This window comes from Erythrolamprus reginae, chromosome 10 (genome assembly GCF_031021105.1).
Source record: "Erythrolamprus reginae isolate rEryReg1 chromosome 10, rEryReg1.hap1, whole genome shotgun sequence".
NCBI lineage: Eukaryota > Metazoa > Chordata > Lepidosauria > Squamata > Dipsadidae > Erythrolamprus > Erythrolamprus reginae.
The window spans coordinates 7,247,370-7,272,649 of NC_091959.1; the positions used below are offsets into that span (position 1 = coordinate 7,247,370).

The 25,280-nt window shown below is 41.1% G+C and overlaps 1 protein-coding gene across 7 annotated transcripts in view; it reads right to left on the minus strand.

Annotated features, from left to right (window-relative positions):
- The window catches only part of MYO9A (myosin IXA), a 124,978-nt gene that overhangs the window by 46,485 nt on the left and 53,213 nt on the right, over positions 1–25,280 (minus strand). For 4 of the 7 annotated variants that reach the window (XM_070762960.1, XM_070762964.1, XM_070762959.1 and 1 more), the window contains 7 exons: positions 21,735–21,869; positions 19,708–19,829; positions 16,683–16,824; positions 14,644–14,839; positions 10,826–10,846; positions 8,137–8,244; positions 2,934–3,009 (listed from right to left, as the gene is read on the minus strand). In XM_070762960.1, the coding sequence (XP_070619061.1) occupies positions 2,934–3,009; positions 8,137–8,244; positions 10,826–10,846; positions 14,644–14,839; positions 16,683–16,824; positions 19,708–19,829; positions 21,735–21,869 (800 nt within the window). The remainder of the gene's footprint in view (positions 1–2,933; positions 3,010–8,136; positions 8,245–10,825; positions 10,847–14,643; positions 14,840–16,682; positions 16,825–19,707; positions 19,830–21,734; positions 21,870–25,280) is intronic. The other 3 variants (XM_070762963.1, XM_070762962.1, XM_070762961.1) reach the window with 1 other exon arrangement.

The following is a 25,280-nucleotide window of genomic DNA, read 5'->3' on the forward strand; positions in this document are numbered from 1 at the left end:
GAGATACGAGCCGAGAAGACCCGGGCTGGCTTGCTTTGCTTCCGAGCGGAAAAGCCGTGTGTGTGTTTTAAAACATCGGAGCCGGCATGGGGAGGCTTTTAATCAGCCCCCGAGCCCCCAACCCGGACTCGGGGGTTGATTGAGAGCCTCCCCATGCCGGCTCCGATGTTTTAAAACACACGCGAGGCTTTTCCGCTGACTCCTAAAGCGGGGAAGTTCGCCAGGAGGCAGCAGAAAAGCCGCGCGTGTGTTTTAAAACATCGGAGCCGGCATGGGGAGGCTCTCAATCAACCCCCGAGTCCGGGTTGGATGCTCGGGGGCTGATTAAAAGCCTCCCCATGCCGGCTCCGATGTTTTAAAACACACGCGCGGCTTTTCTGCTGCCTCCTGGCGAACTTCCCCGCTTTAGGAGGCAGCGGAAAAGCCGCGCGTGTGTTTTAAAACATCGGAGCCGGCATGGGGAGGCTCTCAATCAACCCCCGAGTCCGGGTTGGATGCTCGGGGGCTGATTAAAAGCCTCCCCATGCCGGCTCCGATGTTTTAAAACACACGCGCGGCTTTTCTGCTGCCTCCTGGCGAACTTCCCCGCTTTAGGAGGCAGCGGAAAAGCCGCGCGTGTGTTTTAAAACATCGGAGCCGGCATGGGGAGGCTCTCAATCAACCCCCGAGTCCGGGTTGGATGCTCGGGGGCTGATTAAAAGCCTCCCCATGCCGGCTCCGATGTTTTAAAACACACGCGCGGCTTTTCTGCTGCCTCCTGGCGAACTTCCCCGCTTTAGGAGGCAGCGGAAAAGCCGCGCGTGTGTTTTAAAACATCGGAGCCGGCATGGGGAGGCTCTCAATCAACCCCCGAGTCCGGGTTGGATGCTCGGGGGCTGATTAAAAGCCTCCCCATGCCGGTTCCGATGTTTTAAAACACACGCGAGGCTTTTCCGCTGCCTCCTGGCGAACTTCCCCGCTTTAGGAGGCAGCGGAAAAGCCGCTCGTGTGTTTTAAAACATCGGAGCCGGCATGGGGAGGCTCTCAATCAACCCCCGAGTCCGGGTTGGATGCTCGGGGGCTGATTAAAAGCCTCCCCATGCCGGTTCCGATGTTTTAAAACACACGCGCAGCTTTTCCGCTGCCTCCTAAAGCGGGGAAGTTCGCCAGGAGGCAGCAGAAAAGCCGCGCGTGTGTTTTAAAACATCGGAGCCGGCATGGGGAGGCTTTTAATCAGCCCCCGAGCATCCAACCCGGACTCGGGGGTTGATTGAGAGCCTCCCCATGCCGGCTCTGATGTTTTAAAACACACGCGCGGCTTTTCCGCTGCCTCCTAAAGCGGGGAAGTTCGCCAGGAGGCAGCAGAAAAGCCGCGCGTGTGTTTTAAAACATCGGAGCCGGCATGGGGAGGCTTTTAATCAGCCCCCGAGCATCCAACCCGGACTCGGGGGTTGATTGAGAGCCTCCCCATGCCGGCTCCGATGTTTTAAAACACACGCGCGGCTTTTCTGCTGCCTCCTGGCGAACTTCCCCGCTTTAGGAGGCAGCGGAAAAGCCGCGCGTGTGTTTTAAAACATCAGAGCCGGCATGGGGAGGCTCTCAATCAACCCCCGAGTCCGGTTGGATGCTCGGGGGCTGATTAAAAGCCTCCCCATGCCGGCTCCGATGTTTTAAAACACACGCGCGGCTTTTCTGCTGCCTCCTGGCGAACTTCCCTGCTTTAGGAGGCAGCGGAAAAGCCGCGCATGTGTTTTAAAACATCAGAGCCGGCATGGGGAGGCTCTCAATCAACCCCCGAGTCCGGGTTGGGGGCTCGGGGGCTGATTAAAAGCCTCCCCATGCCGGCTCCGATGTTTTAAAACACACGCGCGGCTTCTTTGCTGACTCCTGGCGAACTTCCCCGCTTCAGCCGACGTCTTTTCCCCTCAGCCCTCGGGCTTGCACGCATTAATCGCTTTTACATTGTTTCCTATGGGAAACAATGTTTCGACATACGAGCTGTTCGACGTGCGAGCCTCCTTCCGGAACCAATTAAACTCGTAAGTCGGGGTTCCACTGTATCAGATAATGTTGTGATTCAGCCTGAGGCTCCTCAGGGACCGGCTGGATCTCTGCCGGATCCATGCCCAGAGGAGGAGGACAATGAACAGGAGGGGGAGGACCAGGCAGACGAGGGAGAGGAACGTCAGGAAGAGGAGGAGGGAGAGCAGCCTGAGACCCCCGGGGGGGCCCCTCTCCCCAGCTAGTAGCCTGGATTCATTGGATGAAGACGCACAGGCTATAATAGACATGAGGCAGCGACGTGCAGCTCAAAGACGGGGCCAATTAGAAAGGTATTTCCATCCCTGAATTGGCAACAGCTGGGTTTGGGTGTGGTTCTCCTCAGCAGGGTTGAAAAGGCAGGCCCGCCCTTACAGTCTTGTGGAGTGTTATCAACTGGGAGTGCTGTGACCTTGCTTCGATTCTTGGCGTCTCTGATCTTGGCTTGTGGCCTAGAAGTCTGGAAGACTTGGGGGAGGCGTGGGTTTTATTATCTCCAGCGTTGTTTTTGCCAGCAAGAATCCTGTTTTATTGCCTGGCCTTCGTGAAACCTCTGTGAAGCTTCATAGTGTTCCTGTCTGTAAGAACAGTTTTTGTTACCTGTGTTTGCTTTGAATTATATAAACTGCTTTTGCTTTTTACCAGTGTGTCTGGCTACTCTTTTTGGTTGGTGTTGGCGTCTGGGGGGACCTAGACAGAACAAGATAATAATGATCTTTTTTAATTTTTTGATTTATTATGCCTAAAAGAAAGGAAGCTGTACACTTTTACTTTCTTTTCTTTTTTACTTTTCACAGAGAACGGGAAAGAATAATGTCAGTCACTGAAAAGGAGAAATGCATCAAACAGCACAGTCCTGGCATTGTAGCAGAGATGTCACATTTCTTCTGCTGTCTCATGATGGATCCACTTACCGCTGGCTTTTCTCGTTAATCGTGTTAGCTCCCTGCAGGTTAGAAAGCGGTGTTCTCGGTCGTTTCCGAGCAATACCTGTAGCAGCACATCAATAAAAAAACAAAAAATGTAAAGTTCCATTTTGCGCGCATGAAATTCACTGGATCACATTTGAAAAGGAACGGTGGCAATGTAGGCTAAAAATGGAACATGCTGGGAACAGGGAGACAATAGGATTTTATTATGGTGTGAGACGAAGTGATATATTTGACAGGCTTCTAAAAATAAAGGAAACCATTTTCTACTCAGTTGCCATAAAAAAAAGAGACCTGTAATTCTATAGACGAGTTATATTTTAACTTGAAGGAACATATCCCTTTTTTTCAAAGGTGATTTTTGTCAGTCGGGTCGACTTGCATGAAAACATTGGCTGTCATTATTAAGATACCAATTACTATGGAGAATCTTAGTCATCCAGGTGATGGGTTGTTCCAAAGGTGCTTTTTCAAAAGGCAATTGGACTTTCTTGGTTTTGCTTGAAGATATTTTGCTTCTCATCCGAGAAGCTTCTTCAGTTGTGATTGAATGGTGGAGGTTGGAAGAATTTATTTTCCTTGCAGCCATCTGGTCTTTAGCATTCTCACTCTTGCTTCCATTCTCCATCATTCAGTCAAAACAGGAGAAGCTTCTCTGCTGAGAAGTGAAATGTCTTCAAACCAAAAAATAAGAAAGTCCCGTTTCCTTTTGAAAAAGCACATCTGGATAAGATACAAGTTAGAATGTATTTTTAAAAAGCTCTTAACCATAATTAGAATATTTAAAAATTGTTTCACTCTCCTAATTGCCTATATTGGTTAACCATCTGGGAAATACAGTAATACCTTTTTGTAAAATGAAGCCTCTGACTGCTGCGAACAACAGCAATTTTTCTGGTGCCTTTAAAAAAAAAAATGCTATGAATCAAAACTCCTGCATGGCTTTAGCAACCAGAGTCTAACAAGGACATGTCGCTATTTTTGGTCTCTCCGTTCCTGCCTGAAGCATGATCTCTGTGGAGATCTGCTTGATCAATAACTGATAGAAGATTGCACTTATCCCAGTCTAAATGCCTTTGTCCTTGGCTTAAAAATATTCCACTCTGTGCTTTAGAATGGCTTATGCTTTTTTTTATAATCTGAAAGCTCACACTACCAATATGAATGTTTTTGGTAGTTATTCCTCTGACCACAAAACCACAAGCTTCTATTCTAATTTCACCTCCAACATGAATTCACTTCGTGGTTTCGAGAAAGCCTTGTTTTAAAACTGTGGTCTTAGTTTACTTCACCGTGTGAACAGCACTTCGCGTTCTTTTGAAAGTAATAATTTTTATTGGAAGTTTCAAAACAAAGATAAAAAGCGAATACAAAGTATGACAAACATAAACAAGAAAAGGTAATAAAAGCAAAAAAAAATACAGAGAGGAAAAAATGGTGGAAGAGAGAACGGAAGGATAGATAAATATTATATATAAATATAAAAAGAAATTTTAAAAGCCATACAGGTGTTTGGAGAATTCAGAGGGGTAACACAGCCTCTGTCTGTAACTCTAAGCAGTGTTCTCTCTAAAAATTTTTTGGGGTGGGCGGAAAAGTATAGTGTCTGAGCGACAGTCCCTTCGGGACTGGGCGACACAGAAATAATAATAAAATTTCCCTCTCGGCTTCTGGGCAGGTTTGGAAAACTCTGAGTTGATGATGATTTTTAAGTGAGCGATTGCTCACTGCTCAGCTTAGAGGGAACTATGACTCTAAAGTAACTGCGTGTTTTCATGGGATCATATAATAGTTGCAGAGGATAGTTGTGTGTTCTGGGAAAAGACAAGATTGCTGTAAAGATTTCTAGACAACCATTATTGTAGCAGTGACACTTATCTACTCTTCTATGAATTACATGCTTAGAAACCACACACCCTCTACAATAACACTATTATTTTCAAGGTTTGTTGCTCTAAGTGTTTCCTGACATTAAAAAGTAGAGTATAATTTTGAGAATCAGTGAATTTCATACAGCTTATTTTTTTTGCCCTCAGAATAAATTAGCCAAGCTAAGCTGATATGTAAAATGGGATAGGACTTACAACTATCAGCTGAAATGGATATTTTTCCCCCCAGCCAAATATTACTGCTTATTTTTGACTACAAAGATCTGGAGAAGAAAAGCAAAATAAGACACCGAGACAGAGCTGTAACTGTTTTCTCAAGCTTTTTGTTAGGAAGAATGCCAACTGAAAAGTGACACATTTGTTTGTGATCATCAAAAATGCATTATTACATGAAGTGAGTCAACAAACTAAAACATTAGCTTTAAATCTTAATGTATTCATCTATGTAAACCAATATGGTAATATTGTAATTCCTAATTTTCTTAGGATGTACTCACTTCTTCCCCATAAATTTAATACTTAATTTCATTTTTCTTTTGCGGTCTTTAAACCAATAAGTATAATTTAATGCAGAGTTCCCCAACCTTTCTGGCCCCTCCTCTGGTGGGAAGGGAGAAAGGGGATAGTTCCACATGGGCGAGTGGCAAGCACGTGCACGCATGTAGCTCCATTTGTGCGAGTGGTGTGTACACACGCTCACTCTCAAATGGAGCATGTGCGTATGTGCTCGCCCGCTGCTCGCACAAATGGGGACGTGTGTCCAGGTGTTCAACATGGGCTGCAGTCCAGAGGTTAGATTCCACTGCGGCAATACATGAATAATATAATTCATGCACACTTTAATGAAGGACATGAATTAGGCTGTAAGAAAATCAGGAGTTAAGAGACAACTTAGTCAGAAGGGATTAGATAAACAAAACAATAAAGGAGACCTCTGCAAATATTTTTACTGGATCCACTGACCTGAAATTGGTGGTGATCAGTGATACAGCTAAGTCATGACATTACAGTATTCCAAAGTAATAAAAGCCTAAGCAAATCATAGATGTATTCAGAAAAACAAAGAGTAGCAACTTCTCAGATTATGCCAATCATAATTTATTACATTATGCATTTATCCACATGGAAAGCCAATTTTCAGTAATCTAGGCAGTAAATAAACCATAAACCTCATAGCTTGGCAGAAAACATAATTTTACTTAACAAAGAAATGCAATGGTTACATTAACAGCTTTGTAGTATTTGAATTTGTCTGATCACTAGTCAATAACTTTAGAAAACTATTGTATTAAAGCCACTAAACATCAGTGTAAGTACAAAAACAGAGAGTCAGCCAGCCAATATTTTATAGTTTATATAAAAGCTATAGAATTCTGGTTGCCTGACCTCAAAAAGGGGATCCTGTAGAATCAGCATAAGGCAAAAGCAATTCAAAAAGTCTCTGAATTGGTATCCTCCCAGCAACTCTCTTCCCTCCAAGGCTGCAGAGCTAAAAGCTTTATTGCATGGACTCAGAACTGTGGTTAAAACGATGGGGAATAGAGTGGAAGGACATTAGGCTGGGGAAGACCAAAACTAAGAGCCAAGGTATTCCTTCTGGCCCAGAAGGGATTAAAAAACAAACAAACAAACAAACAAACAAACAGATGAACAGGGGTGACATTGTGATTTTCTTCAAACTTGACAACTTTAAGATTTGTGGACTTCAAGTCCCAGAATTCTCCAGCCAGCATTAAAGTTGACAAGTTTGGATTAGATGGATTTTTTTATAAGGACCAACAGACCAATTCTTATGCAATTTTATTCAGACCTGTATTTGAATTGGAAACACAGTTGGAAAAGGTTATATCAAACCCCTAAAATTACTCTCCCAAATCACATTACCTGTTCCCTTTTCAAAAGCAAAGAAATCCTCCTCTGTCAAGACTTACCATCTATATCATCTTCACACAGAGCACCCATCTTTGCGGGAGATGGCACTCCAGGAAATATTCAAGATATACACGAGAGGGAGGCATTTTCTTTATTCATATATAAACAGCGAGATGTCATTGGCTACAAACCTTTGTATTCAAAGAAGGGAAGCAATAACAGGATTTTCTGTGACAATTTCTGGGACGAGGGGCGTGCATAAGTGCACCAGTTTGCCTTCCGTCCCCTGTCCTAATGTTTCTCTCCTACTAGTATCATGTATATAAACATTGTTATATCTTGGTGCATCACCAATACCTACTTGACAAACCAAATAAATCAAATAAATAAATAAATAAGAAAAGGAAATTGTTGACCCCCGACCCCCCCAAAAACCCCCCAATTTTGCATTTATTCCTACACAAAGAGTCAGGCACACTTTGGATATAAAATCGAGCCACCCCTTTCTGAAGAGCAATGATGGGGCATATGGTCATTCAAATGAAGTCATTTCGCCATGGCTTATGCAAAGCTGTTTAATGAGCAAGTTAGCATCATAGTACCCTTCGGTACTATGTTAGCATCATAGTACCGTTCTCAATGTAGTTGTTACACTGAAATACCATGCGCTACTCTTTATGGCAGAGGGGGTTATGTTTCATGCTGCTGGACCCCTTCTCCTCCCACAACAGGAATCCAGCCATTAGTAACAAAGGCAGGGGGGGGCCTGGTTTTCATGCAGGACTAGTTCATTATGTAACAAACAGAAGTGAGGAGAAGGAAATGGAGACCAAGGGCATCTTTGCCATTCTCTGGAATGAAAGGAGTTCTCTGACAGCTTACTGGTTTCAGGTAAGCTGCACTAAAGCCGTTAAATCCTTGGTAAATGTTATTGCATAAAAGGGGAGGGGAAAAAGGGGATGAAAATATGGTCGGATTCTGCTTAAAAATTCTGGCTAGATATAAAGATATACAGTATATAAAGATTTAATGCTTTTGAGCAAGTTCTTCCTTTAGCATCTCCTTAGTTTCCTCTAAAGGCCCCTGCTATGGAAGAATTTTGAGCCAATCTCCAGAAACTGTGGGAAATCATTCATCATTACTTTGACCAAATGGTTTAAATGCTGCAGATGGGGGTTTGCGATTAAGGTATGGTTCAGGGAATCTAACATTGCTCTAGCTAATCTCTAACGTTCACCTGGCCTGGAAAACCCTTGAATCTAAAACTACCTTCCAAATGCTCCCTGGTTTATCGTTTTTCAGGTCTGCTGTGTTAGGTCGTTTTGAGCAAGGCTGCCCATCCTGGCTAACACAGCCTGGCTCCTGGTTTCCATTTCCTGCTGCATGTGAGTGTCATGTCAGAGAGATGGTGGTATATGGCGCCTTACTGTACTTCTCCTCCTTGCATCTCTGTAGGATCTCTAAGCTCCTCTGATGAACTGGGTGATGGAGAAAGCTAAAACTATCCACATTTTTCAAAACAGCATCATCATGCCCTTCGGGAAGCAAAACAAAAACATGGAGAAAAGAGAAAGATTACATAAGCAGAACACCAAGGAAGAGTCAAGAACAAGCACGGACAATGCCTGATTGACACAGAGGGCTTCGAAACTCACAACCCCGTTCTGCCCACTCACTGTCTCAAGGAGTTCTTGTGAATGGACAAGGTGTGTTATTGATTGAGGAAATGTAAAATAAACCCTCGAGGAGGGGTGTCCCAGCTTGGCAACTTTTAGGCCTGTGGACTTCAACTCCCCAACCAGCATAGAATTTTGGGAGTCTTAAAGTCTTAAAGTTGTCAAAGTTGGACATTCCTGCCCTAGAGTCTTTCAAGTATAATTTAAGTACAGAAAAGATAGCTGGAATGACTTAACCTGGCTTAGGCAGTTTTCATAAGCTATAAACAACACTAAGATTGTAACATGAATTTTCTAAAACGTTAATATCCTTATTGTTTTAATCAAATATGTGTATATCATATATCCTGATGCTTAATAGCGACTGATTAGCTCAGATATAAAGGCATTCATTTCCAGTGATCAAAATCAATCATTGCATTTCCGCAGTGCTCCTTAACGTATGGAACTTTTAGCCACAAAGTCACAAACTTCCAATTCCAATTAGTCTGCTCATTCTTGACTTGCAAGAATCATATTCAGTGAGCTTATAATTCTATATTGGAAAGGTCAAATTTTATACGGAGATATAAAATGTTAGACCAATTTAAGCTGTGTGCCTTATATGCACGAAATCCCTCAGGTAGGACTCAAAAGGCGAGCCAGTGCAACAATGGTGAAATGCTTCCGGTTTGCTTATGGCTGTCGGTCATTGGAGAGCTGGTTGCAAAGCTCTGCCCACCCACCCGGACACCACCATTAGGGTTCTTTTACAGAGGGTGAAAGAACCCAAATGGTGGCATCCAGGCAGAGCCACCTGCTGCCACCTCCCTTATAAAACCAGGTTGCAACGCTTTGGTCTCTTCAGCCTTGAAAGACGGTGTTTAAGGGGTGACTTGATAAAATCATGCATGGGATAGAAAAGGTGGATAGAGAAAAATTCTTTTCTCTATGACACAATACTAGGACGAGGGGACACTCTCTAAAGCTCATAGGTAAGAAAGTGAGGACAAATAAAGGGAAATATTTCTTCACCCAGAGGGTCCTTGGTTTATGGAATTCCCTTCCAGAAGAGGTCGTGACAGCTGTCAGCCTGGAGAGCTTCAAGGCAGGATTAGACAGATTCATAGGTACCAAGAGTATTGGTGGTTATTGAAATGGATGTCCAAGTGTCGTCTCTATGTTGGTTGAGGCAGGCAGGATTCCCTTGAGTACCATTTGTTGGGGGTCAAGGGAAAGGGAGGGTTTTGCCTTTTCTTTCTGCTCAAGATCCCCATGTACAATTGGTGGGCCACTGTGGGACACAGAATGCTGGACTCATTGGGCTTTGGCTTGATTCAGCATGGTTCTTCTTATGTTCTTATGTCCTTACGCCTTTGCGACCAGTTCTCCGACAACTGACAGGCACAAGCGAACTGGGAGCATGTCATCCCTGCAATGCAGGCTGGGAAAAGTAGACCAAATGGTAGCCAGGGAAACAAATGACTGAAATTCCTCCAGTACAGCTAATATAAGGCTGGCTTTTCAAATTGAAGCATACAATTTTCATATATCTAAGGAGCAAAGCAGAAAAGGTTCCAACAGTGTGCGTGCTGTGCCTGTTATGGGCTCTGAAGGCGTATCTTGAACTCTATGATATGAATCACCTTGAGTCTGCCTTCACAACCCTGTAGCTTTCTTGGCAACGTTTTTGGAATTGGTTTGCCATGCTATCCTCTTCTAGGGGCTGAGACACAGAGACTATCACTAGCCCAAAGTCATCCAGCTGGTTTTGTGCTTAACATAGAACTAATACTCAGGAGATCCTTGGTTTCTAGCTGCGTATTTTTAGCCATTACACCAAACTGGTTCTTTCTGACATAATTATTGTAAATTTGTCTTGTATGTTTGAGAGATTATGTATTTCAAGATATCTCTCTTTAATTATTACCATTTGGAAATGGCACAAATTCCAGCAGTTTTCTTTTTGTTGGTTAAATCACCAGCCAGATTCACACATCACTTAAAGTGACAAACTATAATGGGTAGAATAATAACCCAATAAAGGAAGAAATAGCCATTTTTGGTGTAGTGCGGACATAAATTCAGCTGTTTTGTCTTTGTAATGGAATAGATCTGTACTGGCAGAAACACTGGAGCGGCACAAAAACAGCCCAGAAGAGAAAGACAAACCAAATACCAAAGACAATAGTTGGTAGCATGATACTGACAAAACGCTGAAGACAAAAGATTTAAAAAGAAGATGATTCTAGATCAGAGATATCCCAGGAGTGCTAATCATGTCCAAACCTGTGATTTTAAAAAAATATTATATTATAAATCTTGAAAGTTGGTGATTATGGAATTGATCATCTGATATTCATCTTAAAATTTGACTCTCTTATTTGAAAAATTATCATTAGATTCTCAAGGATTGTTTCTTACTGAAAGTTTAAATAGAAAAGGATGTGGAAAACATTACCTTTAGCTATCAAGGCACAACCTGCCAATATAATATATAATATTATTTACAAACTCAACGGATTAAGCACATTGCTGACAATAACATATGACTGATTCTGTATTCTCAGATTTTACCACAAACGCACATGTAGAGAAAGGCTACTATAAGAACACGAGTACTTCAGAAGCAGCATTGCAAATGAATATTAATGTATCGACCCAAATCTGTTTTCACAACTGCACATTGAACAGCAACAAGAATAATACAAAAACCAGACATGGGCATGAGATACTTCCCATCTGTGGTCTGAATTACCTTAGGTAGTTTTTGGAGGAGAATTCAAAAAAAGCCTTGAGGCAATCTTTTAATCTTGAGATATCAATATTCACACAATCTTAAACCGGGAGGAGGAAGAGGAGACATGTACAGTAAAAACAGCATATAGACTGTTCATAATGGAAGACCAGAGGCAAGAACTGAAATCAAGGTACAGTGATACCTTGTCTTACAAACTTAATTGGTTCCGGGATGAGGTTCTTAAGGTGAAAAGTTTGTAAGACGAAACAATGTTTCCGATAGGAATCAATAGAAAAGCGATGAATGTGTGCAAGCCCAAAATTCACTCCTTTTGCCAGCCGAAGCACCTGTTTTTGCGCTGCTGGGAAACCCCACCTCCGGACTTCTGTGTTTTTGTGATGCTGCAGGGGAATCCCAGCAGGGGAATTCCCAGCATCAGAAAAAACAAGCGCTTCGCTGGCAATGGAAGTCTGGAGGTGGGGTTTCCCAGCGAAGGGAGCATCGGTGAAATCGCAGCATCGCAAAAACACAGAAGTCCTCGAAACTCCACCTCCGGACCTCTGTGTTTTTGCGATGCTGCGATTTCACTGAGGCTCCCCTCGCTGGGAAACCCCACCTCTGGACTTCTGTTGCCAGCGAAGCACCCGTTTCTGTGCTGCTGGGATTCCCCTGCAGCATCACAAAAACACGGAAGTCCAGAGGTGGGGTTTCCCAGCGAAGGGAATATCAGTGAAATCCCAGCAGCGCAAAAAAGGGTGCTTCGCTGGCAACGGAAGTCCGGAGGTGGGGCATCCCAGTGGCGGCGGTGGGTTTGTAAGGTGAAAATAGTTTGTAAGAAGAGGCAAAAAAATCTTAAACCCCGGGTTTGTATCTTGAAAAGTTTGTATGACGAGGCGTTTGTAAGACGAGGTATCACTGTATCTCAACTGTGCTTTAATCCCTCAGATAAACCTGATAAACAGATTCGATTTTACTTATTCACATAACTTCTATCAGTAACCAAACTCAGACTGTAAAATGCAGGTAATTCTCGACTAATAGACACTAATTGCCAAGCACCCGAATTTTGATCACACGACTATAGGGATGCTGGAATGTTCCTGAGAAACCCAGTCATTCGTAAGTCAGAGCTGCTGTAACTTTAAACAATCGCTAAACAAATGGTTGTAAGCCAAGGACTGCCTGTAATTTCTTTAAATACTAGATGGGACTGAGATACTATCAAGTATTATGCACCGATGTCAACATTTCTGTACATGGGCAATAATATATATAATATATAATGATATAATATACAATAATTATATAATATGCTGGATACAAAACCATCTATTTCAAGAGCTGCTGGTTCCAGGGGTGGAGAAACCCTTCGGAAGGGCTATTTTTAACAGAGGAGGTGCGTGCACATCGTTAAGAATTCTTTTACATTTCTACTTACAAATCTGATACTAAACATATGGATTCTAGAAGGAAGAGAATTTTGAAAGGAAAAGTAGCAGGCAAGGAAAGCATTAGGGAAAAAAAGGAATTCTTTGCCTCTTCTGTATTGATAACTACCTCCTTTCTAAAATTATTTTTCTTTCCTAAAGCCACTTTCAAATATACAGTATATATTTATAAATATGTAGATTGTTCTGATAAGAAGTTTTTAGCATAAGAAAACCACAGGAGAGGACCATAACTGCCAAGTCCTTCTGTGAGCAAGACAATAATTAGTAAATGAAAATTCACATTGTAAAGAGCACACCCAGTATTTTTTCCTTATGAAACACAATATCTATTCACTGGAACTCTGAATCTAAACAGGTCTATTTCCCTGTATTGCATCATTAGATAAAATCAGAAAAGCTTTTTTTTGACCAGTGCAAAAAAAAAAAGAAAGAAAAATAAAACACAAGAAAAGGGAAAAAAGTTTACTATAAAACTTATATCCTTTTTTTTCTACGTTGCATCCCTTCATTTGGTCCATGTGACAATAAGTAAAAAAATGAAATGGAAGAAGTCAGTAAATTTGTGGCATACAATATTTCGAAAGGAATTTGTCTTGCTAAACCTGACGGACTGATTGATTTTGTATGGATTCAAAGCAAAACCTTGCAACTTATGCTGAAATATCTCTACCCATTAACAGCATCTTCGGAGATGTCAAAAATAAGAATTTTGAATTAATTGGCTGGGGAATCATTAGTATCTTTTACTAATGAGAGACAGAGATGGATGACCTGGGCCAACTCTTGAAATTTCTGAGAATCAGCTTTCGTTTCTCATAACAATTCTTGTTAAGAGAACACAGCTATAAAACATGAATGCCACTACTTGTAACGACGAAACTCAGTGTTACTACTTGGACCCACCCCAAGGAATTTGGGTCAGTTTCAATTTCCCAACAAATCCTCACAAGAAAAAAGGTACATTTCCTGTACATATTTAGAGAGAGAAAGTGCACATGGATGTTTATCCAGATGTAAAAGTAGAGCAAAGCCCTTATTCTTGATTTTTGAGCCCACAGACCCCTCTGCCACAAAGCTTTTCTGGAACAATGGTTTCTTAAACATGATTGGCAAACAACACATGTTTGCAGGAATTGAAACTTATTTGAAAGAACACCAGATGTTCATGCAAGAATGTATTTACTCTGTTTCTAAACTAACAGCTGCTAGATTTTATTACATACATTTATAAGCATACTCGCAAAATTTCTATTCTATGAAGTTTATGGAAATGCCAAAGATTTATTGGAAACATTCTCTTTTGTGTAAATGTTTACATATTCTAACCATATAATGCCAAGGGTTTTCTGTGCATCCTGTGTGATCCTCTCCAAATGCCAATTTTTAAAACAAATACATTTGTCTCAAACTAGATTTTAGTTTTGAAAAGAAAAAAAAGTGCTTACCAATTTGCCTACGCAGGAGAAAATACTATTTGAACCTTAAGGAAACCATCCTAAATTATTGACAAAACGAATTTCTCAACTTTCTCACCCACATTCATCTAATCAAAATATTTGTCTACAAATGGAGTTTTCTAGAAAGCTTGAGAAAGGATGTAGCTATATTCAAGTTCACAGTAGCCAGCAAACTTTCTAGGAAAGAGTAAACAAATAATGGGTACAAACAAAACAAACAATTGGCTCTTCTGATAGTAATACATAAAAACAACAAATTTAAGCCAACTAATATCCTAATGGATTAAATCTAACACACCAAGAGCTTAAAACATCCTCTGCACATTGTACTGCCAAAAAAACCAATTTCACACTCAAAAATCACCCTGAATATTTACGACATTAAATTTTTATACTGTATAACATGATTTCTTTTGCTTTTGTTTTTCTTATGCCAAAATCTTTGGACTCTTTTTCACGTATAATTTTAAAGCTCCATTTGGCTATTTCTTAAAGAGGCAGATTGGAAAACAGAAGCTGTTAAAACAAAATGCAGCACCTGCAAAGGATCCAAGAGGGATAGCCGCTTTTAGACCAGGGTACAATATTTATTTATTAAATTTATACGCAGCCCATCATGTTTGATACGTACCAGTTTTCTTCTCAGTGTACCTCTGCCCAGCAGCTCTAAAAGCAACCACAGCTCTGAAGAAGGCTCTGAGGACAGACCAGCGAAACACCGAAACGGGGTCAATCCCTATCATTCCACAGATAAAGGCACTTTTGCTGCTCCTAAGCAGAGCAACAATGTCAGGTCGCATATGATCTGTATTTTTCTCCCGGAAGTCCTGATGAGAAAGAAGAGAAAGCAGAGCTTAGCATGGTCTTTCCCTAATTATTTTAAATATATTTTCAGAACTTTTTTTTTAACTTCTTAGTCTATCGTACTCTTGAAATGTCCCACAAGTCTCCCATCGGAATTCTTCAAATACTAAGCTGATCTAATCTTGCCTGATTTAAAAAAAAAACAATTTTTGAATTGGAAGAGGTAATCCAGGTCACTGAATTAAATTGTCTGCTTTGACCTGATATCTGCTTTAAAGCTTTCCAACAGACCTCTTCACCCTCTGCTTGAACATACCCAATGAAGAGTGGCCTCGAACCGCAAAAGGGGCAGCATGTAAATTTAATAAATAAATAACAAAAATGAAGGAGGCCATCACTTTTTCTTTAATGATAACTCTTGAGATCCAAACTCATTCAAGATCAGTAGTACAGTGATACCTCGTCTTACAAACGCCTCGTAATACAAACTTTTCAAGATACAAACCCGGGGCTTAAGATTTTTTTGCCTCTTCTTACAAACTATTTTCACCTTACAAAACCACCACCGCCGCTGGGATGCCCCGCCTCTGGACTTCCGTTGTCAGCGAAGCACCCATTTTTGCACTGCTGGGATTCCCCTGAGACTCCCCTCCATGGGAAACTCCACCTCCGGACTTCTGTGTTTTTGTGATGCTGCAGGTGAATCCCAGCAGGGGAATCCAGCAGCGCAAAAACAGACGCTTCACTGGCGACAGAAGTCCCAGCGAGGGGAGCCTCAGTGAAATCACAGCATCACAAAAAACACAGAGGTCTGGAGGTGGGGTTTCGAGGACTTCAGTGTTTTTGCGATGCTGCGATTTCACTGATGCTCCCCTCACTGGGAAACCCCACCTCCGGACTTCCGTTGCCAGCAAAGCACCTGTTTTTGCGCTGCTGGGAATTCCCCTGCTGGGATTCCCCTGCAGCATCACAAAAATACAGAAGTCCGGAGGTGGGGTTTCCCATGGAGGGGAGCCTCAGGGGAATCCCAGCAGTGCAAAAACAGGCGCTTCGGCTGGCAAAAGGGGTGAATTTTGGGCTTGCACACATTAATTGCTTTTCCATTGACTCCTATGGGAAACATTGTTTCGTCATACAAACTTTTCACCTTAAGAACCTCGTCCCGGAACCAATTAAGTTTGTAAGACAAGGTATCACTGTATTCTCTTGGTATGTCACTATCAAGCTCCTGTGTCTTCAACCAACCATTATAATGGTTTACTGAGGATGATTAGTGCAGTGGTCAAATACAAGCAGGAAAAGGTTTAATTCTGCCATTTCCAGATTGAAAGAAGGATGTGTGCTCCTGCTACTGCGAATAGGTTCAACTAAGACCCTAGATTTTCTAGCCACATCTTCCCATGCTCACATTCTAATATGGAGCAGTCTCGTTCAAAGCAATAAAATAAGGACAAGCAATCAAATAGAATGTTAAATAGGAAACAGGAAAGTAGGACAATGTTTCTCAACCTTGGTCACTTTAAGATGCGTGTATTTCAATGCCAAGAATTCCCCAGCCAGGCTGCAGAATTCTGGGAATTGAAGTCCTCATTTCATAAAGGTTGAAAAATACAGAAGTAGGAGAAAAACAAGTAATATTGAATAAAATGTATTTTATACATTTCATAAAGTCAGGTGGAATAGAAACTCAGGACAAATACAATTTGAAATTTTGTAATAATTTAAAACAATGTTTCTATCATCCAACTAGCACTTTTTTGATCAATATGGAAATCTCTAGACATTATTGGGACTTTTGGTGTTAGCCAAGGGAATTAACATAAATATATATTAAAATAAATTGTTAGCAAAAATGAAGTTACAGACCTTCACACCATATTTAACTTTCCCAGCATAGTGTTTTATGATAAAAGCAGGTTCCATGACAGCAGGAAATTCTATGTACAGATTCCCTTCATGCTGACGCTTAAACTTGTCTAGTAACGTCTGGTTGGTTGCTTGTGGGAAACTAAAATAAAAGAGGAACGTTAATTTTTTTGCTGATACATAATCAAAATAAAAAACGGTCATAAAAAGGACATATACTTCTGAAAGTTCAAATTTCAGATACTTTTTCCATTGACAATCTTCAGTCTCGAAAGACTATGGTTGACAATGTCCTCCTTCCTTCAGATACTCTATTCTGGTCTCAAGTTAATTAGTATTTTGGAAAAAAATGTTATTTACAACACTACACTAAATAATATAAAGCCCTTCATGGCACTGGACCAGAATATCTCTGAGACCGCCTCCTGCCGCACGAATCCCAGCGACCGATTAGGTCCCACAGAGTGGGCCTTCTCCGGGTCCCGTCAACTAAACAATGTCGGTTGGCGGGCCCCAGGGGAAGAGCCTTCTCTGTGGCGGCACCGACTCTCTGGAACCAACTCCCCCCAGAGATTAGAACTGCCCCTACTCTCCCTGCCTTCTGTAAACTCCTTAAAACCCACCTTTGCCGTCAGGCATGGGGGAACTGAAACACCTCCCCCGGGCATGTACAATTTATGCATGGTATGTTTGTGTGTGTGTGTCTGTTAGTATATGGGGTTCTTTTAAATCTTTAAATATGTTAATGTTATTTGGATTATTTATGATTTGTTCTATCTTGTTGTGAGCCGCCCCGAGTCTTCGGAGAGGGGCGGCATACAAATCTAAATAATAAAATAAAAATAAATAAAAAAATAAATATTTTTATAGAGAGTAACATGTCTTCATGAATTAAATAAATTTTATTCCCAAATCAAACTAAGGAATAGAATTTTTGGTGAAAAAAACAAGAAAAGCCGGGGTGGCACAGCGGGTAGAATGCTGTACTGCAGGCCACTGAAGCTGACAGTAGATCAGCGGTTCAAATCTCATCACCGGCTCAAGGTTGACTCAGCCTTCCATCCTTCCAGGGTGGGTCAAATGAGGACCCGGATTATGGGGACAATATGCTGGCTCTGTTAAAAAGTGCTATTGCTAACATGTTGTAAGCCGTCTTGAGTCTAAGGAGAAGGGCGGCATGAAAATCAATCAATCAAACAAACAAACAGACCAACAAACAAACAAACAAATAGATTTCAAGATAATGTCACTTCAGCCACTGCACAGTGATCTTCTAATACTTGGTTCCAACTTTGTAGACATTTGTATAAATTGAACACAATTTTATTATAAAGGGGAAAAAATTTTGAGGCTTCTCACTGCTGGCAATTGAAAAACCAATTCATTTATTCAAACTTTTTTTTTACAATGGCAACTTATTGATTTATAACTCAGTATTTTCCTTTGGGGGAGGGCTCATTTCCCACTAGTCCTCACCAGTGTTTCTCAATCTTGGCAATTTTAAGATGTGTGGACTTTATTTCCCAGAATTCTCCAGTTGATATCTTAAATTAGCCAAAGATGAGAAACACTAGTCCAGAGGTCTTAAAACTTGGCAACTTTAAGACTTGTGAACTTCAACTTCCAGAATTCTGGGAGTTGAAGTCCACAAGTCTTAAAGTTGCCAAGTTTGGGGATCCGTGCACAAGTTTATACCATAATCTCATAAATGTCCCACTCCAGCCAGCTGTGTTATTCAGATGTCTTTATAAATGTGATATGGGGGTGGGGGGAATCTCCATTACTTTCATGTTTGGTTCTATCAAGGAAAAAGAGTAAAATCTAATAGGCAAATGATGTTTAAGTTTCATGAAGGAGCAGTGAATTGCTACTTAAATTATGTTGTTTTATGGCTTTTTTAAAATCTCCAGCACAAACATAGCAAGACCAATCCTTGGATGCTATGTATTTTGAATCAGTGTAGGAAATGCCATGTCTATTTCACCTTGCCAATTATATGTAGTTGAAAAAAATACAGCTCAACAAGTTATAACATAGCTCTAGAAGTAAACTGGTAACCCCATTCACGTTAAAATGTGCTGTCATGACTCCGAACTATCCTATACAGATAAACAAATGGTCCTGTTCTTACCCCATACAATTAATCTGATCGTATGAATCTACCTGACTTACCATGGAGATACCTTTCAAACCTGTGAAGGTTTCTTATTTTATTTTCTCTTTTTATGCTGTTACTCACTTCCAACATTTGATAATTACCGCATTTTTTACAGTAGAAAACACATCTTCCCCATACCCCCGAAAAGGCTGAAAATTTGGGTGTGTCTTATACTTTAAATGTAGCTTTTTCAAAGCTCCCGCCCCTGCCCTAACAAGGCACTAATGATCTTCCTGTCTCTTACTGGCTTGCCGGTTTTTTCATTGCTACTCCTTCCGAAGGATGTTTTTTTCAGCTCTAACCAGTGAATAAAATAACGTACTGAAGTTGACCAAACTAAGAACGCTAATCAGATGAATACCTGGTCGGCATATTTTTCCACCTTATTTTCCTTCCCAAAAACTAAGATGCGTCTTGTGTGTCTTATACAGCGTTCCCTCGCTTTTTGCGGGGGATGCGTTCCGAGACCGCCCGCGAAAGTCGAATTTCCGCGAAGTAGAGATGCGGAAGTAAACTATTTTTGGCTATGAACAGCATCACAACCCTTCCCTTAACACTTTAAACCCCTAAATTGCAATTTTCCATTCCCTTAGCAACCATTCAGATTATTACTCACCATGTTTATTTATTAAAGTTTATTTTAAAAAATATTTATTAAAGACAGACAAAAGTTTGGCGATGACATATGACGTCATCGGGTGGGAAAAACCATGGTACAGTATAGGGAAAAAACCCGCAAAGTATTTTTTTAATTAATATTTTTGAAAAACCGTGGTATAGACTTTCTGCGAAGTTCAAACCCGCGAAAAATGAGGGAACACTGTACTCCGAAAAATATGGTACGAAGCTGAGAGGGAGCAGACTCACTTGCTTTCTTCATCCAGTAGATGGAGTAACCCGGTGGGCTTTTTACTGATGAGGTTTATACAGCCAGAGTTGTCGATATAGTCTATATTATGCCAGCTGATGCCTTCCAGTCTGTATTCCTCCTGGTGTTTGGGGAAAAACAAATGAAGTCTAAAATCCAAGCAACTGTAAACAAACTAGTCACAGACCTTTTGAATGCCCCTTCCAGGTCACATAAATTGGAAGCCCTCCTCATGTATTCATGTACTTTCATATGCACCCTTTCATTGTCTGACAAGTACGTCTATAAAACTGCAGACTTATAGGTTAATTGCTGCTGCTAGGTGCCCAAAACTGTAATTTAGCCAATAGACTAAATTGTCCATGTATCCAGTTTGGCAACTTTATGACCGGTGAACTTCAACTGCTGGCTAGGGAATTATGGGAGTTGAAGTCTATGAGACATAAAGTTGGACATCCCGGCACTAATTCATCTCTCATTGGGTAGCTCATGCATGTGGAAAAGCTTGCCAATGGGAAGCTCTTGGTCTGCTCCAAATGTAACCATGTACTCTTTGGATTTCAAGTTGTCCATCCATACTCTATGCAGTGGAAAATTGGGCCGTGTGCTTTTAAGACTGAGCAGACCTACATTTGAAAGCCATTCAATGATATTATTGTAGCATGTGCTATTGACTTTGAAGCCAAATAGAAGATGTGGAAAATACTTTCTTGGCCCTGCTGTAGGAATTTCTGGGAGGAGAGACATAATAATAATGTATTCGTATTTCAAGGTAGCCAGGAAATAGGAATTTTGGAATATAATTTAATGCAGTTCATCTATTATAATATAATCCTGAAAACCTATTACAGTCCCGCTTACTTCAAGCTTATATCTATCAGACAATCAAGATAGGTCTGTTTTAAATCTTTTTTTTTTTCACTGTTTCTTTTTTTCTCAGGACTCAAAGATCCTTTCTGTATTGGCTTGGCATTCTCCTCCTCCTTTTCTGAGTCAACCCGACATTCCTTCATAGAATGGGAGACATTTAATTATGCGGGCATCTTTTGGAAAACTAACTTGCCCAAGAATGCAAAGCCCCACATGTCCCTCAGTGGTCTTGCTGACTGTTTCATTTTCCAAAGGGCTGAAGAAACAAAAGATATGGGATCTCCTAGGTCCGATCCTAACTGAGAAGAAGAGCTATTGAAAAAGGAAAAAGCCCTAGGAATGTTGAGATCCACTGACTGTATCATCTTTGTGTTGTGATTCAGTCTGAGGCTCCTCAGGGAACAGCTGGAACTCTGCCGGCTCCATGCTCAGAGGGGGAGGACGAGGAACAGGAGGAGGAGGAGGACCAGGCAGACGGGGAAGAGGAATGTCAGGACGAGGAGGAGGGAGAACAGCCTGAGACCCCCGGGGGAGAGCTCTCCCCAGCGAGTAGCCTGGAGTCATTAGATGAGAACGCACAAGCCATCATAGATATGAGGCAGAGAAGGGCAGCACAACGATGGGGACAATTAGCCAGGTATTTCCATCCCTAATAGGCAACAGCTGAGTTTGGGTGTGGTTCTCCTCAGAAAGGTTGAAAAGGCAGGCCCGCCCTTCCTGTATTGTGGAGAGTTATCTTTTGGGAGTCCTGTGACCTTGCTTCGATCCTTGGCGTCTCTGATTCTGGCTTGTGACCTCGAAGGCTGAAAACTTGGGGGAGGCGTGGGTTTTATTATCTACAGTGGTGTGTGTGCCAGCAAGAAGCCTGTTGTATTGTCTGGCCGTCGTGACTCTTCTGTGAAGCTTCATAGCATTCCAGTTTGTAAGAACAGTTTTTGTTATCTGTGTTTGTTTTCAAAGATATAAAATGACTTTGCTTTTTACCAGCGTGTCTGGCTACTCTTTTTAGTTGGTGTTGACGTCTGGGGGAACCCATACAGAACACTTTGAGGTTCACATTGTTACAGTAAAAGGAAGGCGAATATAGTTAAGTTACATTACGGGAACAATAATAAATATATAAATATAAATATATATAGTTTTTCCTCAGGCTTACTTGCTCCAGTTTAAAGATATGTTGGTTAAAATAGTGCTGTAAACGTTCATTTGCAAAATTAATGCAAAATTGTTCAAAGCTATTGCTTTCATAATCTTCAAAACCAAAAATATCAAGTACTCCAATGGACAAAGTCTGCAAGACAGAAGACAAAAGAAAAAACAAAACAGATCTACTGTCAGTGTTCCAATTAGCATCTGAGAAATAAATATGGCCTGCCATATGCTGCATTTAATATTTGAACTTCCTGGGTCATCTAACAATAAGGTTGCTATGGCATTTCCACCCAACCTTCCATCGATCACACAGTAGCACTTTGCCATTCTTTGAACCTCACCACTGTAGACAATGTACTTTAACTGATCTTGAAAGAAAGTGCAGTCCTGAATAAAATATATCACTAATTACCAGACCTCTCCCTCTCCCCATACTATTTCTGGCATTATGCCTTTTAACCTACTTCTCAGAGAAACTGCAATTACCAGGAAGCATACGTTACTGGATAGATGGTTAATAACTAATAGATGGAGGTCTTATTAATCATAGGAGCTATTTTCACCCAGAATAAAATTTAAATAAAATGATAAATGCCATACACATTTCCCAAGAGAATCTAATTTAGAACTTGTACTGAGCACAAAAATCATACATCACTATGATGTTCAAAAATTTTTGAACGTTTGTTATTTAATCCTCAAGTAAACACATTTTCCGGTTTTAATGCTGAGCTCTTTGCTTTTTCTATATGATTTAAGAAAAAAAGTGTTTTGGAACAAAACAAAATTCTTTAGATTGATTTTCTGAGTAAATAATTAGCAGGAGAACTGCTGCCTATAAAGTTGCCAAGAATCAGACACGATTTATTGGTTAAAACAATAGCAAATTAATTTATAATGTTTTTGCACATGTCCATGCATTCGGCTGAGATACGCTTTTTAAAAAGTGGACTTCTCTGACTTACAAAGGTGCAAACACATACTGGCACAAAGGAATATATATGAATTAGACAACATTAAAAGGTAACAGTTCTTATAATCTAATGTTAGCTTTTATGTGCACTGAGAGCATATTTATTTATTTTATTTATTTATTAATTGGACTTTTATGCTGCCCCTCTCCCGAGGACTCGGGGCGGTTCACAACATATAATAAAACAATGCTTAATGTCCTGAATCCAATTAATTAAATATAAAATCTAAAAAAATCTAAAAAACCCCAGTCATTCCTATTTGATCAACTTTCATTCACACATTCATCGGCCATGGGGCAAGGATCTAATGGCCCCAAGCCTGGTGGCATAAACGAGTCTTGAGACTCTTGCGGAAGGCAAGGAGGGTGGGGGCAGTACAGATCTCCGGGGGGGGGGGGGAGCTGATTCCAGAGGGCCGGGGGGCCCCCACAGAGAAAGCTCTTCCCCTAGGTCCTGCCAAACAACATCATCTAGTTGACGGGACCTGGAGAAGGCCGACTCTGTGGGACGACAAATTCCTTGTGCATCCAATCACACTTGGCCAATAAAGAGTTCTATTCTAATGTTTAAATATAGTAGAGTAAAAAAAATATACTGGTAATTTTGTGCCACAGATTTTAAAGCTTTTAAAAAGAGAAAAGGAACTGGGTGGGAGGGGTGGAAAAAAACTAAATGTTTTGCTATGCAATAAAAGCATTTATAACCAGAAAATTAAACCAGCACATGCTATATAGAGTTTATGCCGCAAAGCAGCAGGGTTTCTGTGGCATGTAAGTTTATCAGCATTATATATGCAAGTTTTATATTAAGTCTGAACAATGACCTGTCCTAAACTTGAGCTGAACATTATAGTTATCTGCTCGGGGAGCATTAAATGCATAACCCAAACTGGATTGGTATAGGCAGGAAAACTCTGCATTAAACACTGAATGGTGAAAGAACACTGTGAGCTTACAGTCTTATGACATCTGAGAATAATTACTGTAATCTTTCAAATAAAACTGGAGAAAATGGAGGAATTAATCCCATGTTAAGAATACATTGCAATCATTCAAACCATGCTCAGCAAACAGTAATCACTGAAGCACAAAGTAATCTAGATTATTCAGACCAGGAAGATACTGGGCATTAGGAAGATAATGGGCATTTTTATAGCATTAGGTGCATTTATGTCCTTGAGGGAAGGTGTTTTTCTTCCCTCAAGGACATAAATGCATCTTATGCTATAAAAGATATGTGTGTACACAAAAGCAAGTGTGTTGGGGCTACCTTTGAAAAGTGTTCGGAAACTTCAGATCGTGCAGAATGCAGCTGCGAGAGCAATTATGGGCTTCTCTAAGTATTACTCCAACACCCCGCAGTCTGCATTGGTTGCCGATCAGTTTCCGGTCACAATTCTAAGTGTTGGTTATGACCTATAAAGCCCTTCATGGCACCGGACCAGAATATCTTCGGGACCGCCTTCTGCCACATGAATCCCAGCGACCGGTTAGGTCCCACAGAGTTGGCCTTCTTCGGGTCCCGTCGACTAAACAATGTCGTCTGGCGGGACCCAGGGGAAGAGCCTTCTCGGTGGTGGCTCCGACCCTCTGGAACCAGCTCCCCCCTGAGATTAAGATTGCCCCCACCCTCTGTGCCTTTCGTAAACTCCTTAAAACCCACCTCTGCCGTCAGGCATGGGGGAATTGAAACATCTCCCCCTTGCCCATGTTGTTTTGGTGTTTGATTGATTGTGTGCTTGTTTTTTTAATATATATTGGGATTGCTTTTATGAATTTTTTAACCTAAAACTGTAATTAGATTGGTAATTATTAGATTTGTCACTATGTACTGTTTTTGCCATTGTTGTGAGCTGCCCCGAGTCTGCGGAGAGGGGCGGCATATAAATCCAATAAATCTAATCAAATCTAATCTAAATTCTTATAGAATATATAATCAGACAGTTGCCCCAAGTGGTCAGGAAGATGTCGTCCAGCTTTCTATCGAATGGATTATTCATGAAAACAATGCCTAATAAGGATCCTCTTAGGGAAGCGGTGGCTCAGTGGCTAAGCTTGCCGATCAGAAAGGTCGGCAGTTCAGCAGTTTGAATTCCTAACGCTGCGTAATGGAGTGATCTCCCGTTACTTGTCCCAGCTTCTGCCAACCTAGCAGTTTGAAAGCATGTAAAAATGCAAGTGGAAAAATAGGGACCACCCTACGGAGAGGGGCGGCATACAAATCCAATAAATTATTATTATTATTATTATTATTATTATTATTATTATTATTATTATTATTATTATTATGATAACAGCGTTCTGCGTTTAGTCACGCTAGCCACATGACCATGGAGACGTCTTCGGACAGCGCTGGCTCTTTGGTTTTGAAGTGGAGATGAGCACTGCCCTTCAATTTGGGAATGACTAGCACATATGTGCAAGGGGAACCTTTACCTTATGGCAGAGGCGGGGAACAATGACTCTTTTACATCTTGTGGACTTCAATTCCCAGAGGTCCATGCTGGCTCAGGAATTCTGGGAGTTGAAACCCACAAGTCATAAATGGGCCATTGTCCCCCACCTAAGTCAGCTGAG